We start from the raw sequence: 21,296 nt of genomic DNA, 5'->3' as shown, positions 1-21,296 counted from the left end.
CTGGTGAATAAATTACACCCTAGATACCAGCTCTATGAAGACACACAACCATAATAGCCCAGACAAGTTTATATTGCAAAATTACAACATCACAGCTACTAGATAGATAGATAGATAGATACTTTATTGATCCCGAGGGAAATTCAAGTCACAATGCCACACTATGTCACAATCATGTTTCTTCTCCTTAGTTCTATGACTTCATTCCTACTTTGAAACATGTTACATCTCTATCATATATTGTATACGGTTAATGAAAATAGAATCCATGTTCAGATGAAAAGTTAAGAAGCTACATCCTTTATGATATCCTGATACTTACATCATCGGATAAGGATCCGAGCTAGAATAGCTGACTGTGTAGATCAAATGAGAAATACAAAAATAAGGCAAAATAACAACTTTGATCTCAGTCTGTCCAGCTCTTAAACCATGGCCCCTTAATGAGAGTTTGATTTTGGAACAGTATTAGCTGAAATCATTTTGTATACAGTACGTTATCTTGGGTAATTACACTTTAAAATCCTAATGAGCTTTCTCATAACTTTAATAAGTTGTCGACAAACTAAGCATGTAATCTTGATTCAACTCTTAACTGATGGGAAAAAATCTGTGTAAACACTTCATTTGAGCTTGCTTCTCTGATTGCTATGGTAACAGCTACAGTCATCAAGGAGGCTTGTCTGTGGCTGCTTAGATGAGAACTGTAGTGAGCTACATAAAAACTCAAAGACAAAGTTTGCCCTCTTTTTCCCAAGTGGTTTTCCATCTTTAACCTGTCACAACCGCCCTTTTTACATCAAGCAATCTGTTTCTTTGGTCTGAATGTACTCCGCAGTTTTCAAACACGTCCATTATCCAGATATAGCTCTTGTGCATCACTCCTCTTCCCTATCTCTGCAGTCTGGACTCATTATCTGTTATTGTCTCCTTATCTGCATCTCTATCATTATATTGCTGACATATGGGGAGATCCATCTGTGTCCATACAGTCAATCAGTTCTCTAACAAATGGCTTCAGAGCTCTCAATTCTTGGGGAAAAAAAAGTAAATTTGATGGTTATAAATAAGTCTTGATCGTCTTATAATTAGTTTGATTAGTGGATTTCCCTCATGATTAAGTGATTATCAGCTCTAATGATAATCTGTCATCCATCTCTATTTAAGATGTATGTAAGAAATTAAGAAAAAAATGTGGTTTCATACCCCTCACTCTAAATATTTGAAACCATATTTAATTCATCGCTAACCCTGAACTTACCTTGAGATATGCAAGAGCGGAGCAGTGTGAAAAAGCTGACTTGGCATTTTATACATTAATCATTGTCCAGCATTTCTTATGCGTGTTTTCATCTGAGAGGCAAAGCTCCTTTTTGGGTGGAAATTATGCATACTGGAGGGTTAAGTTGGAAAAAGACACGGAATTTGCTATTAGCATTTCTGCTCTGGGGAGTTTCACTATGCTGCTGCATATGGTGTCATATTTAGGAACGCTTTGTGTTCAGTGTAGCTGGTATTCTGTTTATGTAGCTGGTAGCTGTACCAGTAACTGTAATTGTGTGATGTGTGTCGCCTCACTTAAAGCATGAAAAATAAATAATTTCCTTCTTATTTTACAATGTGGAAGTTGTTTTCACCAGATTATCTAGTGCTGCCATCATCATGATTTTAAATTTCCATTTTTGAACATGACATCGTTGCCCCTGCCGTACCAAGTAGTTAGTAAGAAATACTAAGTAAAGGTGCTGTGCATTTTTTTGAAGGCCATCATGCTAAGCTAATATTGTTAGAGGGTTCAGATTCAACTTGTTTCTGCTAAACTGCAGCATGCACCTATCACTGTCATATGAGCATTTTAGCTTGTTATGTTAGCCGTTAGCTAAAATCATTAATGTACCTAACAGCTTAAAAACCAGACTGGATGTGCGACCACTGTTTTAGTGGCACTGTTTCATTTTAGCATACATATACTATGCTGTTAGTTTACGACTTTGGGCTGCAGAAGCATGCATAAATGAAATAAAGTCTTATTTTAATCTGCCTCAGGTGTATGCCTTTGATATTGAAACAAGAATAGTGAGAGAGAATGGTTAGGTGTCAAAATAAAGTTTTCCTCTTTGTTTGGTTTAGGCGGAGCCAGTGTGTGGGCCATCACTCCAGAGGAGAGGGGGAAACATGACAAGCAATTTGACACCCTCGCCCCCGTCCTCGGCTATGTCTCAGGTAGACGCAACAAGCACACTGAATTCATGTTTATGACGAGCATCTATTAATGTCAACTTTTGTTCAGCTGTTTCAAATGCCTATTTCTGTTAAGCCCAATGTTTTTATTTCTGTGTGTCTCCAGGGGAACAAGCCCGGAAATTCTTCCTCCAGTCTGGTCTGCCCCCTTCGGTCCTGGCTGAGATCTGGTAAGAACAAACAAACATTTGAGATAATCTTCATGATTAATGGTGTGTAAGACAACCCAGACTTAAGTAGGTCAGCAGGACCAACCCTTTTTTTTGGTTTAGAGTTAGTTTGGACCTTTTTTGCCTGTTTTGATCTTCCTGTTGAACATTCACTTCCTGCACAGCCTGCCCCACCTAGTAAACTGTGTGATAAAAGTGTTTGTTTACTGTAATTAGAACACACAGTGTGTACAAGTGTGTGTCCTGGTGTTTGTGTGAATACTGCTACTGGAATTCAGTCCCAAAAGAGTGTTGTCCCCTGAGTGACTCCTCCTTTTCTTTTGTCTCCAAAAAAGAAATAATTCTTGGTATGCTGTAAATAAATCCTATTATACCATTGTTTGCTCTCTTCCTCTGTTAGGAACTTAGCTGACATGGACAGCGATGGAAAGATGGACAGACTGGAGTTCTCTATTGCAATGAAGCTCATCAAAATCAAACTTCAGGGGCGGAACTTACCCTCCTCTCTGCCAATTATTATGTGGCAGTCTCCTGTCTCCAACTCTTCTATCATGCCTTCAACAGCTCGCTTTGGTAAAAAAAAAAAAATCCCAAACCACTAAATTCGAACCCTTTCTACAACATTGTGACCCCCATTAAAGTTGGTCCTGTCGTCTTTTCATGTTCCCCTGTTTGTTTCCTCCCTACAGGGATGGGTTCAATGCCAAACCTGTCAATGGGTCTGTCATCCATGTCAACTATGTCAGCCATGCCCATTCTAACACCAATGCCGGCTAACCCCCCCATGTTCTCTGTGCAACCCCTGATGCATACTCCAATGACTCTGCCCCTCATCTCCTCCCTCGGAAACTCTGGACTGACCAATGTCAATGTCAACCTCCTCACCCCACCCCTTGTTCCCAACAATGCAGGTTGGTCCTGCAGGGGAAGATAGATCTTTAGATAAGTGGATTGGCTCCATCTCATGTAAACTTGACGTTGAAACTATAATGAGATCCAATGTAGAATATAGTGTTCATAAATAATACTCTGAACAACAAATATAAAAATGGTCCATATTTAACATATTGTTGAGAAAACGCATACAGCTGCAGGTTTATGAAATGAGGAATGTAATTGTGGTCAGGGATGTTGTGTTTTGGGCCAATTAAGCTATTCTGTGTGAATAACTCAAAGTTCAACCAAGGCTTTTGGACCCAGCTGCACATGCTCTTTGTAAATTCAAATTAATTGCATCAAACATAATCAAATAAAAAATTGTTTACCAAGTGGAGTATTTACATCGCCACATTAAAACGGCTCACAACACAAACTGGTGCTTACAAAGAGATACGGTTTTCTTAAATCTGTAATTTACTGCTTGATGTGGCTAACTTACTTAACCAACTGATACAGCAAGAGTATCGTGCTGACATATATTTGACACTTAATCAAATTAAAAATTATGTTAGCATGGAAGATTTTGAAGGCTTTACATAGAATAGCTAGCTCAAACAAATATCACATCACGGAGATTGTAGAGGTGACTTAGGTTGGACAATACTACAGATGCCTCTTTGCATTTAAATGTTCCTAAATGCCTATAGACCTCTTTCCATTGAGACAATGTCGGATTTAACTGATTTCAGAGCTGAGGAAAGGCAGAAACCATGTAGGAATAGATGATGTAAACCAAATCCAGGTGTATCAGGGGTTGTTATGAAGGTCTTATAAATAACAGTACTGTAGCTTACAGTAATATGGAGTGGATACCATCTGCAATCTGAAAAGGCTGAACATTATCTCCTCCCAGTGGTCTTATCACTTGCAGTGTCAAGTCCGGAAGTCTCAGTGTGTGCATCTTAATCTTTATTCACTGACTAAATAAGTCTTTAATGCAGTACCTATTGGATAACTAACAGTCAACAGCAGTGCACATATTTTATATAATGTACACACTTAAGTCAGTTTTTTTGGCTTCATCCTCATTACCCACCTGCTCCCTTTAACCTCCCTCTGCCTCTTTAAGTAAAACTGTATGCAGTAAAATGAGGAGTCTGATGATCTTTATAAGGGGAGAGGGAAATCTCTTTATCGTTGTCTCTCCCTCCATCTTTACTCTCCTCTTTCTGCTTGAAATGCAGTATACCAGGACCACAGCTCTTTATAGTGGCAAACTTAAAGCTCAGGGTTGCAGTCATGTGGGAACACTTTGTTTTTATCCAGATGTCAATAACCTTGTTGCTGAAGCTGTGTGCTGTGACTGTAAAGTATGAGGAGATAAGATTAGATGTACATGCCTTCAAGGGCAACTGCACCCTGCACGTTAGCATTATGGCAACCGTTGATTACATAAGAAAAAGGAGGCATGCATGCAGTATTTATTTGCATACGTACATGCTCTCTAGAAAGCACTGCATTGTTTTCTTACATTACCTTGAATTTGTCAAATTACATTTGACTGTTAATCAATCTTCTCCAACCCTCATTTGCAGGGCTTCCTCTCTCTGGCTTCTCTTCTCCAATGGCCTTCTCTCCATCCACTGGCATGTCAAATGCAAACTCCCTCCTCGACCTTGGATCCAGCAGGTAAGAGAGAACACTTACCCATACTGTGACACAAAACCAAAAAACATGCCAGCAACCCTTTTATAGCCTGGACTGAAATCCAAGAGAATTTCAGTCATTTTGAATTTGCATCCTTTCATGTAAATATTCCTACTTTGATTGAGAAAAAAACGTGTCCTCCGAAAACAAATCAGTTCCTCCTTAATCATATGCGTTGAATTCAGTAGCCTGTTCCATGAACATTTAATGGGAGATGTAAGGATTTCTGATACAAACCATTTATTATGTAATAGTTGAAGTGAAATGTCACTAACCCTTTAGTTCAGCGCTTACAAAAGAGCAGAGTTTGTGCAGGGCAGAGATGAAGCATTAAGATAACAGACAGACCGGAAGGGCTTTTTTAAAATCAGATGTTGGGACAATAGGAAATGGGCTTGAGTGGAGTTATGACAATGAATGACATTCTTGGAGAAAGAGTTAACTGCACTGTAATGTTTCCATCTATGGTATGCAGACTCATTTCTTCCATGGGGTCAGGTCTAATTCATGTCAACATCCATTGTTCCACAGGACTTCCCTGATGTATTGTACAAATATTCAAGAGGATGATTTTAAAAGTTAATTTTGGTAATTTTGAATGAGACATGCTTAGAATTACAGGATAAAATGTCATTAAATCAAATATGAATTCCCCTTCCCAGAGTATAATTTTTACAACCTCTGTTTTCCTCCTGCTGTCAGTTCAATTTAATGATTAAATGGCCCATCAAGCTGTAGTCGTGCTAATAATTAACACTAGCATGTTAACAAGCTAAGCTAATACAGTGTGTGTGATAAGTACAGTACCTGCAGTGCTTAACGTCACCATGTTTGCATTGTCAATTAGAAAGTGTTTAAAAGTCAATATTAACAGTTAGCTTAAACACAGCTGCTCCTCTACATCTTTTAGTGCTGATAGCATAACTAAGTGATGTTTATTTATTATAATTTAAGTTTGTTTAATAGGATAAGATCCAACAACGCTAAAGAAAATATATGCACTATTGTATTCTGTGAACCATTCCTTCCTATTTCAGTTTTCTATTTATTGCTAACCATTCTGTTATAAGCAAAAAAAAAGTTCCATAAGACATAGTCAGAATCTGAAAAAATATAAAATGTCTTTTGTGATTTTTTTTTGTTTTGTTTTTTTACAAAGTACGTTATTGCTGCCTGCAACTATTACTGCAGTGTTATGTCATGAGATTGCAACAGAGAAGAAACTAGAGTGTTTTTTCTTTTATTTTGAGTTGACACCGGAGTCTGGGAAGTTTTTGTTCAGTTTTCCATTCAAAAGTTTTCCAGTTTCAGCAGAAGCCAGATTCCCTTTAAAATACAACAATGGTGCTATCTTATATCCTCGATCCCTTGTACAAGGTTTTGTCTTGTTTGGGAAAAGGACTGGGGTAGTGTCTGATTTCATTTTGAATTGTTTTGTGTGACGCAGAGCTGCACACAAAAAGTCGTGCCCTCAGGTGTAGGTGGTACAACAAGCAATAATAAAGGCAGTAGTAAAGTCAAACACCTAGCCTTAAAATCACCTTTAACCTCTGGTTGTGACTACTTCTTAACATAATGCTAGACACTGTTTTTGTTTCCAGACCCATGGCAAAGATTTAAATCCCTCCAAACTCAAATATACACACCTAAGAAATAAGGCTCCTTGCAGATGGAGGATCCTGTTCTTTATCGCCTCTTGTTTCCCTCAAACCTTTTTTCTTTTTTTATTCGGGAGTGTTTTAAGTCTCCTTTTGTCTAGAATAACCCAAAAGAAATGCATTCTTTTCGGATATACATTATCCTCCAAGATGATCCTTTCATGCTATTCTTGCTGCCTTGCTATTGTTTATTTAATAAAAACAGAAAGTCTGATTAGCATTGCCTGAGGGTATGTTCCTGTCTCGTTTCAGAAAGTCATTGTCTTGGTTTGCACTAGCTTCCTCTACAGCTAATTAAGAACGGAGCGATAACACCAGGGAGCCTCCAGGCAATTAGTGGTTTTAAGTCATGGCTTGAATATAAGGGAAAAAAGACAAGAGTGGCCACATAATATTATTTTGTAATTTTGCCCTTAGGTGATATGTTGGTGTACACTGGTGCCTCACTTTTTCTCTTTATTTGTAGTTCAAATTCTTCTTCCACAACATCGTTGGCCAGTAACTCTCCCAAGACAGGAGCAAGTGACTGGGCCGTGCCGCAGGCCGCAAGACTCAAGTATCGTCAGCAGTTTAACACGTTGGACAAGCTCATGAGTGGCTACTTGTCAGGTACGTTAAACAAACACACACACACACACACACACACACACACACACACACACACACACACACACACACATCTCAGCATAAACAAACATTAGATTCTCAGTGCTGCATGGCTGCTCTGACATAACACTCTCTCGGTCACACACACAGGCACACATACACCAAATACACACAAACTCACACACGTCCACCTGAGATGGTGGAAGAAGCAGTTCAGCTGTTGTTTCTGATGTGATTTATTTATTTTTTTGTCTTTGCAGGGCCCCAGGTTAGAAATGCTCTGATGGCATCTAATCTGACCCAAACTCAGCTCGCCACGATCTGGTGAGTATAAGGGTTTGCACCCATTTATGCATGATGGGGCGGGTTAACACATTTCAAACCTCTTTAAAATCAAAACAGACAAAAGCATTCGACAAAAACTGCTCTTCTAAACCTTCCAAAGCCCTGCAGTAGTTAGCCACTACCAGGCTAACTACTAACATTTAGCAGCTACAAAGCCAAATATTTCCATCCTAATCCGGTGGGATCTAAAAAAGCAGCTAAAATCACACTGTGTTGGATTTTTGAGCTAGCTGCCTGGAAACGTGACTGCCAATTACCGATAATGTTTCTCTCCTTCTGCAAGATGTTTAAACATGCAACCGTTTTCTAACTCATTTCCCATAAACACTTAATGAGGTGATAATTTGTCAGTGTTTAGAACTTGTTCCACTGCCTCAGAAAAATGACTATTATGCTGCTTTAATGCATGTCAATCGTACCCCCTCCCCACAACAACTTCAAGCCCCCTGAACTCATTTCTCAAGCGCCTGTCGTTATGTATTCCAAAAATAGACCTGCTGTCTTTTTACAGTTTTGCACACACAATCCGTTGCATACACTCACTCACTATAGGACACTCTGCTCCCACTCATTCTTTAAAGAACTGAAAATTAACATTCATTAAATCACGAAAACGTCCAATCACATTAAATATACAGAATGTAAAGGCGCATACCCGTCTTGAAGCCTAGATGAAGAGCCAACCATACTGTTGTATGTAGCATCAGTTCTGCTGCACCTCAGGGAACAATATTTCCTCAGATGCCGCAAGGCAGTCAGCATCCATCCAACAGGGCTCCTACGTTAAGCTCTCTGCATACTGTGATGCCAACAGCGTGGAACTCTAACCATGATACTTAAAACCTGCCGTCCCCTATATTTCATCATTATTGGTTCACTGTTTGTCTTGCGGTGTTGTTTTTAAATAGGACCTTGGCAGATGTGGATAAGGATGGTCAGCTTCAAGGTGATGAGTTCATTCTGGCCATGCACCTGGTTGACATGGCTAAAACTGGTCGACCTCTTCCCCTCACACTGCCTCAAGACCTGGTACCTCCTTCTCTCAGGTATAGTTACACACACACACACACACACACACACACACACTCTCCCTCTCTCTCTGAACTTATAATACAGTTTGTACAACATCCGCACCTCAACCTTCTAATTTCAGAGGAGGAATCAAGTCCAGTGAGCTTGTAAATGGAACAGGGCCCTACATCTCTCAGTCTTTGTTGGACACAGTGGAGATAGATCCTGCACAGAAGAACAAGAGCAGTGGTAAGGAACGACCTTAACCATGTGTGTTTTCAAATAATGTGAGTTTTTGCTCTTCATATCTGTTGCACCTCTCTCCTTCTCCTTTTAGTATCTTTTGAGGACAAGCTTAAGGAGAACTTTGCACGAGGCAGCGCCGAACTGGAGAAACGGCGGTTAGCTCTAGAGGAAGCGCAGAGGAAGGAAAGGGAGAGGAGAGAGAGGGAAGAGAGAGAGGAGAGGGAGAGGCGGGAGAGGGAGGCCAGAGATCAAGAGAACCGGAGAAGGTTGGAAGAGGAGAGGCGTTTGGAGAGGCAGAGAGAGATGGAACGACAGAGGGAGGAGGAGAGAATGAGGGAGCTGGAGAGAAAGGAGGTAAGTGGGGCAAGAAACATGATTTGGGAGATGCCGAATATTCAGATGCCATGTGAGGTGACCATGTTTTGTCACATTTCAGGCAGCAAAGCATGAGATGGAGCGCCAGCGGAGGGAGGACTGGGAGCGTTCAAAAAGAGAGGAGCTGGGAAGGAGGAAAGAGGGGGAACAGGAAGAGATCACAAGACTCAGGGCGAAAAAGAAGAGTCTAGAGTTGGAGCTGGAGGCTGTGGTGAGACGTCAGACTCATGAATATGAACACTTACAATGTTAAAGAAAAGGTTGGAGTGTGATCTTTATCATCTCCCAGGGCAACAAGCACAAGCAGATCTCAGACTGCCTCCGAGATGCTCAGGGCAAGAGGCGGATCCTGAAGGCCGAGGTGGATCTTGTCAATCACAAAAGAGATGAACGCATCACAGAAATCAACAACTTGCAGCTTCAGTTTGAGGTTAAAGAAATGTAGTCGCATTACCTTCTTCGATCCATCTAAGAGATTCCTTAGACCATTTCTGTTAAAACTCCTGTTTGTATCCATCTGTGTTTTCCTTAGGACTGGCAGAGGAAGCTCTCACAGTTGGTCCCAGAACAGCAGAGGCTGACCGAGAAGCTACGAAACATGACTTCTAACAAAATCTCTTGTGTGTGACCAAAGCCTCCTTATAAAACATTTGAAACATGAGACATAATGTTGGTCAATGAATTCTCTCCCTTGCTCATGACCTTCAATCTTTGTCCTGTAGCCTTGACTTTGACCTCTCTGACTGGGAACGTGGAGGAGAAAGGTGTAAATTGTCGGAGGCTGAAGGACCAGCTCGACACTCTGGAGCGAGAGACGACAGACAAACTGGTCCAGATGGAGGAGTACAACAAAGAGCTGAAAGTCAGTGAACTCTTCATTCAGGTTTTGTTAGCCAAGCTAGCTGGGAGATGAGAAGCTTAGCCTAATGTGCAAAGTGGAATAAAGAGTTTAAGTCATAATTGTTAAACAAAATGCGACTTTACAATTTCAGTCTTTCTTTTTTTTTTTCAGCCAAAACAAGCACTTTTACCAAACTGTCTTCATCTTATCCAAACTAATCATCTTGTTAATTTAAAACACTATTAACTTCCATAACTCACTGTGTGACACTTTTTTGGAACAAAGCAATAGAGGCATTTATTGCCACTCTTGTGGTGGTACTTAAAGTAGACTTTGCTAGCTTGGAGTTAATTAGCTTAGCTAAACATACACACAAATATTTACCATGTTGTTTACCATATACAACTATCATATGTTTTCCATTACTTATACTTGACTTAACTGAGCTTTTGATATGTTGAAAGATTGATTGGCTATAACAAAGGTTTGTTTTTTTAACAAAAGTTTTGTTACAGCCAGGCTTATTTTTTACTCCCTGCTGTCAGTATTTATGCTAGCTTAGCTAATTATCTGGTTTTCTTTAAACGCACAGACAAGAGAGTGGAAACAATTCTTATCTAACTGTCTTGAGAAAGCAGAATAATTTATTGTTCAGAAGAGAAAAAACTATGTACCCTATGGTTTTTTAGGGGAACATGTGTTGACGTGTTTCAGTGATAAAAGTTGGGAATATTATAAATAATAAAACAGTTTGGTGATCTACCCTGACTATATATGATGGATTACAACAATAAAATACAGTAAATAACTGCGATGTAAGAAGTCAGTATTTTATTGGAAAATAACAAAACACAGAGTTTTACTCAAAAAACGCTGTTTTGAAAACTTTTTGACTGGTCATGCGTTTTCTCGGGTTTCCGCCCTCACGCAAAGAAAACCTTGTTACATAGCCATTATTGTACACACACATTTAGATTCAGATGAACACACTCGCCTGAAAATTCAATAATCTACCTGTGAAAATGATGTTGTGGCCTCTCACAGATATATGAACAATCTGATACTAGGTGCTGCAGCTTCAAAATGCCTTTAAAAGCTTTTAACACTTTATTACTTCTTCTTTTCTTTCGTTTTCCTCTGCTTCCTGCCATCTGGATGTCTTTCATACATTTTCTCCACTCTGGTCTGGCTTTTCTTTTTTTCCTTTTTACTCAACATATTCTTTTATTCCCTTTTCCCCAACTTATCTTTAACAAACCTTTTGTCCATCCCCTTCTCCATCCTCCTCTCTCCTCTCCCTGTCATTACACCGTGTTTCTCTAAAAGCTTGGGGACTTGGATGACTGTGTCCTGCGAGGCCTTTTGTCTCTGCTGGCGTGCCTCAGCCAGCTCTTCCACTTCATCAAGGTTATCTTTCTTGCTCTCGATCTCTACCACCCACTGTGTAATCTCCCTCATCACCCTTTTTATTATGTTTTGTGTAGTTGTTGTTGTTGTTTTCCCCTCAAGCCACAATCTGTAATCTTCTTTTCTTTTTGATCCCACAATGATTCGATAACTTCCCTAATCCCTACACTTTTTGTCTTTTGACTCATTATTGAATGGAGCTCTACTTTGGTGCCACATCTTTCCCTTTCGTTTTTCTTCTGTTGTTTCGATCCATGGGATTGGTTCTAGTCTGTATTTTCTGTGTAAATAGGATGCACCCTGAGGGTAAAACACACACGTATAAGAAGGTTTGAACACACATCTGCATGTCTCTGAGAATGGCTGCAAGTTTCTTTGTTTTTTCCATGAAGGCATGTGTTCTGCATGGTTGTTCTACTATTGTATCAAACAGTACAAATGAAGATTAGATCTAAAAACACACTTACACCTTTCTATAAATTGAATAAAACTCTTTTATAGCCAATTGTAAACTGTATACAGTATAGAGTTGTGTAACTGTAAACTGTACTGCTTAGACTACTTTGTTGTAGGAGCAGACTCAAAGACTGCATTTGTTGAGTGCCTTGTGGCTGTTTCTGTATTTTTAAACTACTTGATTCTCATGTCTCTTCTATTTCTATAATGCATTGCATATAATGTGACTGCATCAGGAGCTGAGGGAGAAGCAGGTGCGGCAGCAGGCTGTCCTGGATGACCTGTACAGAGTCAAAGAGGAGAAACTGAGAGAGCTGCAGAAACGCAGGGAGGAAGAGATGCAAAGAAAGAGGAGAGAGGAAGAGGAGGCAGCCAGGTGAGTGTATAATAAAACGCGTTTTCTCTGTGCTGTGCTTTTCTGCTCAAGATCACTCCTAAAAGTTGCCTTTACTTCCCGCAGACGAGCAAAGCTAGAGCAAGAGAGAAGGGAGCAGGAGAGGAGGGAGAAGGAGGAAGAGGAGGCACGTCAAAGGAGGCTCCAGGAGGAGCAGAGGGCCAGGCAAAGGGAGGAGGAGGAGAGGGAGGCACAGGCTCGCCTCCGGGCAGCTCAGGAGAAAGCACAAGAAGAGGAGAGAAGAAGGAGAGAAGAGGAGGAGGAGAAGAGGGGGAGGGAGGAGGAGGAGGAAAGGAAGCGAAAAGAGCTGGAAGAAGAAGAAGAGGAAAAGAAGCGGAGGAAGGATGAACAAGAGAGAGAAGCACAGCAGCTGGTGTTGGTGGATCAGCAATCATCCAAGCTGACGTCATACAAAGCTCTGTACTCGTTTGTCGCTCGAAATGCAGACGAGCTGAGTATAGACGCAGACGGCCTTATAGAGGTACAAAAGACACGCTATGAACACACACTGACTAACATATGTACACTCTTACCCTTACTCTACAGACAAAACCTTTTTTAGTAGATGTGTTTTTATTTCAGGATTTTATATAGCAACTATTAGTTTAGTGTATCAATACCCACAACTTTAAGTAAGTTATATGAGTTGAAAAAAAGCCAATAATAGCTAATAATAGGTTTTATTTGTTGCTATAAGTTATTTCTGTCTATTAATGGTATATTTACTGTGGGTCACATTTCAGCTAGCTGTAATTCTAATCTTAATAAAAGCTTTTGTTTGAAGTTTTTAGTTGGTGAAGAAACAGACAGATTTCTCCTTTCAGCATAAAGACCGACAATTTCTTCTTCGTTAAATGCCTGTGACATCTGGCACAGGGTCGGTGTTCGACGAAGTGTCTAAAAGCGTGCAATAGAAACAGCCTTTCTTTTGCATTTTTCAGCTGTGAAAACTTTCAAATCTTCGGGACAAAAATCAGCAAAGGGATAAGATTTGCCACCTGATCCGCAGAAGTCTCCGAAATCCACACTAACCAAAAGTTTCTCACAGGAGCTTGAAGCTGTTATCCAACATCAATGGTTACAGTTCTGCCGTAATCCAGCATGCTGTACTGTAGGTACTTGGTTTAGAAGCTCACTTAGAGATGTTCAGCTCAACACACAGTATTAGTTATTGGCAAAGGCTGAAGGACAAAAAAAACCCTGTGTAAAGTGAAACAAGAGCAGCCACATCTGTCCCAGTAAAGATGTTAGTGGAGAGAGCAGTGTGACGTTGTGTAAACCGAAACCGAACCGAATAAATGTCAGTGTGTGATGATCGTAATGAAAAGGACACAGGCCTGTTAACACCTCGCTGCCATGGCAGATTTGTGTGAATGGTAACCGAACCCTGTAGTAGTTCATAATTACTGTAGAACAGTAATCACTCCGATTGGTCCAAAGTTGACAGCATTTAGGAACAAGTGTATCGCCACCTTGTTATGTCTGATTGGGGTTGATTGAACTGTGTTTTCCATCATGCAGGTGGATGAGCAGACTGTTGGTGAGCCTGGCTGGTTGTGTGGAAGATATCGTGGAAACAGGGGCTGGTTCCCCCAGAGTTACGCAAGGAAATGTCCTGCTTCTCCTTCGACTGAGTCTGCTCTTTTGTCAGCTGGAAACAAGTCCCGTCCACCATCCCCACTTAACCCAGGGTAACAGCCTGTGAAATAACAAGACGTGACCGTTTCTCTGTGGTATTTTAGTTCTAATGATGGGAGGAGTTTTGTACTTTTTGCTCTCAGTCACCATGGGGCGTTTTAATATATGCTACAGTACATTTAGCTTGTTTTTATTCATGTGTTGTGTCCTTCTTGTTTCACTCAGAGTCCCACGTGAGGAGGAGGCAAGCAACACCATCGCCCCAGTCCAACCAGACAATTCACAGGTAAAAAAGGAAAGCTTGACTAACATTTACTTTACACTCTTGGCACGCTGTGAATTGTGTCTAACTTTGTTTACAGAAAGGAAACTCACTATTCATAGACAAATAGACTTTCAAATGAGCTTCCCCAGATTCAGATTTAAACTGTTTTGTTGCTGTGTCAGTGTACAGATTTGCATGTGTTTTCTCAATACAGAGGCGATGTTTAATTCATGAGCAACATGGGAATCATCTGTTTTCATGGTGTCTGTATTTATTCTCTCTGTTGCTGCTCTTTTTAGAAAAACAGCTAGTTTATGTACAGTTGTTCTGTAATTTGAGATCTACTGTGGTGAAATTACATGAAGGTTTCATGAGCCTTTTTGGGCCACCCTTCCCTATTAGTGTTTGAAGATTAAAGCAGCTGCAGTCAATGCTTGTATACTGCTGTAACAATGGGTTTAATGCAGGTATAATAAAGAAGGTGTCACTTGTGATCACAAACCTGCCAAGAAATATACAGTTCCATTTAGCTTACCTGAACTACCGGGTCCTTTTTTTCTGATTGTTTTTATTTATGGCCCGAACACTTTTCTGGTCATACTCTTCGTGCCCCTAATTTAATACATTTGTTATCCAAACTAGGCTGTTTTGTTTTCAGCACATAAAGCTGTAATATATTGACTGCATTCTATGGTTGACCTGCCCAGCTTCAAACAGCCTTCTGAAGAAGTTTGCAACTACCTGCTGAACATAGAGGAGAATTATGCAGCCTATCTTAAGAGCTCATTTTCTCAGCAGCTGGTGGCGAACAAAATGGAGCTAAAAGGAGAGTACGTGTTTGACTTTGCATTCTTCAGAACTGCCAAAAAGATGATCTTAACAACTGTAAATGTTTCCCCTCAATGTGAAATGGGTTTAGTTCACCTACACTTAAAATCAGACAATTAGAAATGTTGGCTCAACTATGGTAGGTTTCTTGTTGGTGTACTGATACCTTACTTAGGGTTTAAAGAACTGGTTCTGGCTGGGGTCCACACACTGCAGCTCACATCAACACACACTTCTTTGACAGCAGCATGGTAGTTTATTTATAGCTTCTCTCTACTGGGAGTCACTTCTCTCTCTGTGGGTCACAAAGACATTTACAGATCACCATCTCCCAGTAGATAACATCAGTGTTAGTGGGCCTTGAATTACTAGGTTATGCCTTATGGTCAGAAATAGTCAATATTCCAGGGCGCTCTGTATCTAGATGAGTAACCTAGAAAGTGAGAAGTTATGGATCCCAAGGAACTAGGTCACAGGTTTCATTGCTCATCAGGAGCTATTGAATATGCCCTTGTAATTCCACCTTTTATGACCATATGCTACCATTTGTGACTCACACCCTTGATTGATACCCACTTTTGTATAGATAGATAGATAGATAGATAGATAGATAGATAGATAGATAGATACTTTATTGATCCCGAGGGAAATTCAAGAGACAGTTTGGGCTTCAGTGTATGTTTGTCTGTTTTAGTGGGGGGTTTTGAAGGCATATACTCTTCTGCCCAAGACCCATTTATTTGGTACCCTTTTATAATTAGTTCCCCAAATCCCAACCGTTTTCATTTGGATAACTGTGTGTATTTGCTCCATTGTTCGTGATGGAAAATGTCTCTGTCCTCCTGATCTCACTCCTCAGCTCTCAGTCCCTCTGCTCACTCGAGCCGTCTCCTCTTGGTCGGCCACCTCAGAAACTCACCTCAACCTCTCTTCCGTCGGCGGCGATGTCATCACCACACTGCTGAGCTTCACACAAGGGGACATCATCAGTGTGCTGCAACAGAGGGAAGACTGGTGGTTGGGACAGCTTAACGGGACACAGGGATGGTTCCCTAAAAGCTACGTCACTCTGGAGATGTGTGACAATACAGAGTATGAAGACACACACACATCTCAGTTGCCCATTATAAACCGAGTGTAAACTGACTATGTTATTCTTATTTTAGTGTGGATTCATATGACACATCGGACTCAGTTCAGCTTGAGGGTAAGTGCAGTTTTTCATTGCACCAAATGTCCCCACAGACATTTCTAGGGAGGATAATGATTGAAATAGTCCCACATGTGGCTCTGACTTTCTCTCTTTAATTTTGTCTGAACCAGAGTATGTGGCCTTGTACACGTACGAGAGCCCGGAGGCAGGGGACCTGACGTTTGTTGAGGGAGATGTTGTCATGGTGACAGAGAGAGAAGGAGAGTGGTGGCGAGGATGCATCGGGGACCATACGGGGGTTTTTCCTTCCAACTACGTCCGACCTGTAGAGCCAGAGGTGAATATCATTGTTTTGTTAAGTACAATGATTTTATTACAACCAAAGTTGTATTTGAGTAAGTATAAAGTAAGTATTACAGAAATGTAATAACTTCTACTATTCTATTCTTTATTATTAGACGGATAAAATTAGCAATATCTTATCCCTGTGATGAGCGTTTGTTCAGCTGTTGGAAATAATCAATAAATGATTCTACAGTTCTACATTCGAGCATTTTTGTTGCTATGTGAGTGTTTTTGCTTGTTTTAAAACTTTATTTCGTTTTTTATTCCTCCTAATTTCATTTAGGGGACCAGACCTGGAGCAACAACCAAAAAGCCAGGTGAGAACACACGCACCACACACACACACACACACACACACACACACACACACACACACACACACACACACACACACACACACACACACACACACACACACATAGAAACAAATGATAAACTCTCTTACGCTCCTGACATTTTCCTGATATATAAATTGATCCTCAGGTTTTTCTGTTTGGTCAACAGAGATTGCTCAGGCAGTCACCATGGCGGCGGCCCCCACGATGCATCAGTTACATCTGTCTCCAGGGCAACTGATAGTGGTCTTGGCCAAGAACTCCACCGGCTGGTGGCTCGGGGAACTGCAGGTAAGAAATTAAAGGGACCCTCCAACAGTTTACTTGAATGCATTACAGTCTTAATGCTGGTATGCTGTATGAGGTGAACTGCACTGTTTCAGCATCATTCATCCATATAAAGTGGTCTGAAATATGCTGCCAATTTTCATGACCATGTGTTTTCATGTATTGCTGGACTGAAGAAAACAGGAATCATAAGAACTATTTTATACATGAGAATTTCTTTATTGTTTATTAAAAAGCTGTTGATGCAGTGTAAGTCGACTTGGTCAATACCGCTCTCACTGAGGATGTTTTTGTATCTGCTGACTTTTCAGATCAGTGAGGAGCTTGTGAGGGGTTGACAGGAGGTTAGAAGAGTAATAACAGGGTTGTCTATAGGTCACACATCCACAGCAGTGAGAAGTCAATCCTCTCTGCTGCGTTGTGCTGAGGCTGCAGCTGCAGCTGTGGTTGAGCTCTTAGTGAGCACTCTGATAAGGTAATAAGACAGCTGAGTCAAGTAAGCAGAGAGAAAGGGCGACAGTTCAGACATGACACCCAACAGTTAAATCTAAAACATAGGAGTAAATATTATTACCACAACTGACCCTACGAACATTAGATTTTTCTAAATTTGGTGAAACAGTGTAGCAATCTGCTTTTAAAAGACCTCAGACTCGGCTTTTTCTTGATTTATGAGGGCAGTGAAAATAAATTCCAGGTAAAGAGCCATCAGGTTTAAAATGGAAGGTTGTTGGCACGGCTGAGATTCTCGATGTTCAGCCTCTCCGCTCTCAAAAAAAAATCTATCCATCAATTCATCTCTCGATTAAGAATTCAGAAACTGAACCAGCAGGAGATTGATTTACTTTCATTGGCTCTTGTCCCTCCAGGCTCGAGGCAGGAAGCGGCAGAGAGGCTGGTTTCATTCGTCTCACGTCAAGCTGCTCGGTCCCTCCAGCAGCAAGTCCTCCCCCTCCCCTCTGCCAGGTGAGGGCTGACACACTTTAAGCAAGACATCCTGTTTGTGATCAGAGTGCAGGATCATTTGTTTTCTTACATAGCAGTGGTCGGGTTGGTTTGCACATTTTCTTTTGGACTGCACTGCTTATGTAGGGACATTTAGAATCACACATTTAAAGGCTTTGATGACGTTCTGCTAATACCTACTAATCTCTGTGCCTCTGATTTAGATGCTTTACATACAGTTGTTCAAGTTAAATTCAAACCCATAGAGTCTTTCATATAAGTGAACCACCTGTCATCGTGCACTGACTTGACTCAAATCATTTTTAAATATTCACACAGATCTGGAGTGTTTCTTTAGTTTTGTGAAACACATTGTTTACATTAAAAATATCCAGTTGCCTAGCTTAAAAAAACATGAATATATTCTCAATACCTGCATACATTAAAAACATAAATACATCGATCAGAAATGAGTAAATAGTCATGCTAGCTGCTCTGTCAAACTCTACTGCTAAATGCTTATGTTATCATTGTAAAATGCTTAAAGAGAGGATTTTCACACTATGTTTGCTCAGGTATAATGTTCACAATGATCACCGTCTTTGTTTTGAATTTATGTATGCTTAAATATGCTACTTAGGAAGGATGTCTTTGGTTTTGGAATAAGTAGCAGCAGACCTTACTATTAAAAAAAAAAGTGAACATTTGACATCATAATAAGACTAAATACAATTAACCAGGAGTTCATCAATCTCCGGGGGGAAACGTTTCAGTTCACTGAATATTCCTGTTTGTCTGTGGATCTGTCTGTACCTCTAGAACCACAGGAAGTAGATGAGAAGCTCTTATTGCTAATCCTAATGGGACCGTGAATGTCTCAACCAAATGTCAACAAAATCCATCACGGCTTTGTGAGGAAATTGCCAAACATTGCCACACACACACACACACACACACACACACACACACACACGCACACGGAATCAGAGTTCTGAGACATCGAATACTCCACGCTCTTTTGTGCCTCTGCTCCCTCAGTGTGCCAAGTAATTGCAATGTACGACTACACGGCTGCCAATAAGGACGAGCTGAATTTTTCCAAGGGTCAGCTGATCAACATTTTGGATAAAACCAACCCTGACTGGTGGAAAGGAGAAGCCAACGGGGTCACAGGCCTGCTGCCCACCAATTATGTCAAGATGACAACAGAATCCGACCCCAGCCAGCAATGTGAGTAAACCTCAAGCTTTCTTTATCCGTCTACCTGTCACAACATTTTTGAAGGAAATTTGTGAAATTGGTTGAATTTTAGTTGGACTTTCTGTGTCTTTTGGTGGTCTTACTGCATATACAATGTTATTATTGGCCCAAAGTGAAACTGATTGAACTTATTCATAAGATGTCAAATGAAACTTGTCTCTTGGTTTTACTCGGCTCATTCAGGCACAGTAGATTCCTTATCCATGTCAGAGCATGGACAGACTGAGGGTAAGCTGATGAGGGATGCTTTCTGTCTATCACTGAGGGACTATTGGTGATCATGAACCCATTGCACTTGTAATGCTCAGTCCTGCATGTATTTTGGTTATGACACTCATCTTCAATCAACAAGAAATAAAGTGTTAACGGTCAGTCCTTCTAAGTCAGGATTAAGAATTAGACCTTTTAAGCATCTTTGCACCGTCATTTAACCACTAAGAAGAAATCTGACCTGCAGTCTTAAAAAGGCCGATACTGTCAATAACAACAGCTACAAAGGAAGGTCATTTATAATCAAATAAAGGAAAGATGGTGCAATGGGTGGTTAGCTTAGCATAAAACCTAGGAAGAATAAGAAAAATTGTCTCATCCAAATTTTTAAAATGACACAAGTTTTACTAAAGAGGAAGGAAGCTGTATCATAGCATAACATCAAATTAAAGTAAGTAGAGTACCCTTGATATCCAAATCTGTCATGTGATTTTAACCTTTCATTTTTCATACTTGATTGGAGTTTGGAGGTGGAAATAATCAGAGAACTGCTTGTGATTTGGGTCGTAAAAAATTAAAAGTCAATTTGGATGGATTTTTCATGCAGAGTTACATTTCTCAAACCCAAACTAGGCGAGCTCAGCTAACTGAAGTGAAGCTACAGATTTAACCTCCAGACACGAGAGTGGTATGGCTATTTTTATTCAACTCTCATCATCAGAGTGAATGAGCATCTCTTCGCAGAAGTATTACCAACAACTCACAGAGTCAAAACTTCGAGTGTTTAACGTTGTTTAACGTAAAACAGTCCTGTCCTTAAATGTCCACCTCATCTGCACTGGCTGGTTGAAAGGTACTTGTCCACTTTGTAAACTGCTGCTGTGTACACTGATCACTGGTCTGTTGGGAAGGTTCTGCTTGCACTCTTGTTAGTTCACTGCTCACCTTCACATCGTACCTGCTCTAATCATGAGACGGGGCTCATTTTGAAGCGGTGGAGGTGTGTTGGAATTAGTATTCATAGCTTGCCTGTCCTCCTCGCAGCAGTGGATCTCTGTTAACAAGAGTGAACACACTGGACGTTTAATGAGGATGAACTTGTTAAAGCTGCAGACACAAAACATGATGGCGTTTTAATTGTAATGAAGATGATCTGACACATACACGCTCTTGTACATGCGAGGGTCTGCGCTGCATCAGAGAGACGAAATGTTAGAAATTAGCATCGCGCTCCAGCTGATGTGATTAGTAACAACATTTGCATTTCCTGAAATACATTATTAATGCACCTGCATGTGTGAGTCTAGCATTAATATTCAAACTATATTAATGTCTGCTGTCTCTCCCGCCTCTCCTTCATCTCACTCACCTCCCCCTCCCGCTCCTCCACTTCATCTGTCTTTCTCCTCTGTAGGACAGTAGCGCTGGCTTTCCTCTTCTTCTTCTTTCTTCTTCCTCCTTCTGCTCTTCTTCCTCAGCCAATTCGACTTACCCTGTTGCAACAGGAAGCCCAGCCATCGGCAAGAACAGCCCAGCCCCGTGCTTTTCACCTCACTCCTTTTTGGAATGTGGTGTTCTTCACTCCTATTGTTGATCCTTTTTTTTTTTCTTTCTTTTAAGCATCTTTAAACCCTTCCTCTTTTTAATTTTTTTTTTTTATCCTGTCATCTTTCTCTATAAGGCTTTCCTCCTA

General features: G+C 40.6%; 1 protein-coding gene across 3 annotated transcripts in view; it reads left to right on the top strand.

The window, feature by feature from the left end:
- itsn2a (intersectin 2a) overlaps positions 1 to 21,296 on the top strand; it is a 35,079-nt gene that overhangs the window by 8,871 nt on the left and 4,912 nt on the right. Inside the window, exons 3-29 of one of the 3 annotated variants that reach the window (XM_079351577.1) lie at positions 2,131 to 2,223; positions 2,348 to 2,411; positions 2,812 to 2,984; positions 3,101 to 3,322; positions 4,886 to 4,979; positions 7,122 to 7,264; positions 7,522 to 7,585; positions 8,515 to 8,652; positions 8,760 to 8,866; positions 8,955 to 9,217; positions 9,300 to 9,449; positions 9,528 to 9,668; positions 9,771 to 9,858; positions 9,961 to 10,100; positions 11,406 to 11,486; positions 12,179 to 12,318; positions 12,403 to 12,817; positions 13,858 to 14,027; positions 14,200 to 14,260; positions 15,927 to 16,159; positions 16,234 to 16,274; positions 16,391 to 16,557; positions 16,849 to 16,882; positions 17,070 to 17,191; positions 18,058 to 18,154; positions 19,172 to 19,363; positions 19,577 to 19,621. In XM_079351577.1, coding sequence (XP_079207703.1) covers positions 2,131 to 2,223; positions 2,348 to 2,411; positions 2,812 to 2,984; positions 3,101 to 3,322; positions 4,886 to 4,979; positions 7,122 to 7,264; positions 7,522 to 7,585; positions 8,515 to 8,652; positions 8,760 to 8,866; positions 8,955 to 9,217; positions 9,300 to 9,449; positions 9,528 to 9,668; positions 9,771 to 9,858; positions 9,961 to 10,100; positions 11,406 to 11,486; positions 12,179 to 12,318; positions 12,403 to 12,817; positions 13,858 to 14,027; positions 14,200 to 14,260; positions 15,927 to 16,159; positions 16,234 to 16,274; positions 16,391 to 16,557; positions 16,849 to 16,882; positions 17,070 to 17,191; positions 18,058 to 18,154; positions 19,172 to 19,363; positions 19,577 to 19,621 — 3,678 coding nt within the window. The remainder of the gene's footprint in view (positions 1 to 2,130; positions 2,224 to 2,347; positions 2,412 to 2,811; positions 2,985 to 3,100; positions 3,323 to 4,885; positions 4,980 to 7,121; positions 7,265 to 7,521; positions 7,586 to 8,514; positions 8,653 to 8,759; positions 8,867 to 8,954; positions 9,218 to 9,299; positions 9,450 to 9,527; positions 9,669 to 9,770; positions 9,859 to 9,960; positions 10,101 to 11,405; positions 11,487 to 12,178; positions 12,319 to 12,402; positions 12,818 to 13,857; positions 14,028 to 14,199; positions 14,261 to 15,926; positions 16,160 to 16,233; positions 16,275 to 16,390; positions 16,558 to 16,848; positions 16,883 to 17,069; positions 17,192 to 18,057; positions 18,155 to 19,171; positions 19,364 to 19,576; positions 19,622 to 21,296) is intronic. The other 2 variants (XM_079351578.1, XM_079351579.1) reach the window with 2 other exon arrangements.

Source organism: Symphodus melops (assembly GCF_947650265.1).
Source record: "Symphodus melops genome assembly, chromosome: 1".
NCBI lineage: Eukaryota > Metazoa > Chordata > Actinopteri > Labriformes > Labridae > Symphodus > Symphodus melops.
This window is presented reverse-complemented; position numbering and strand designations above follow the sequence as displayed.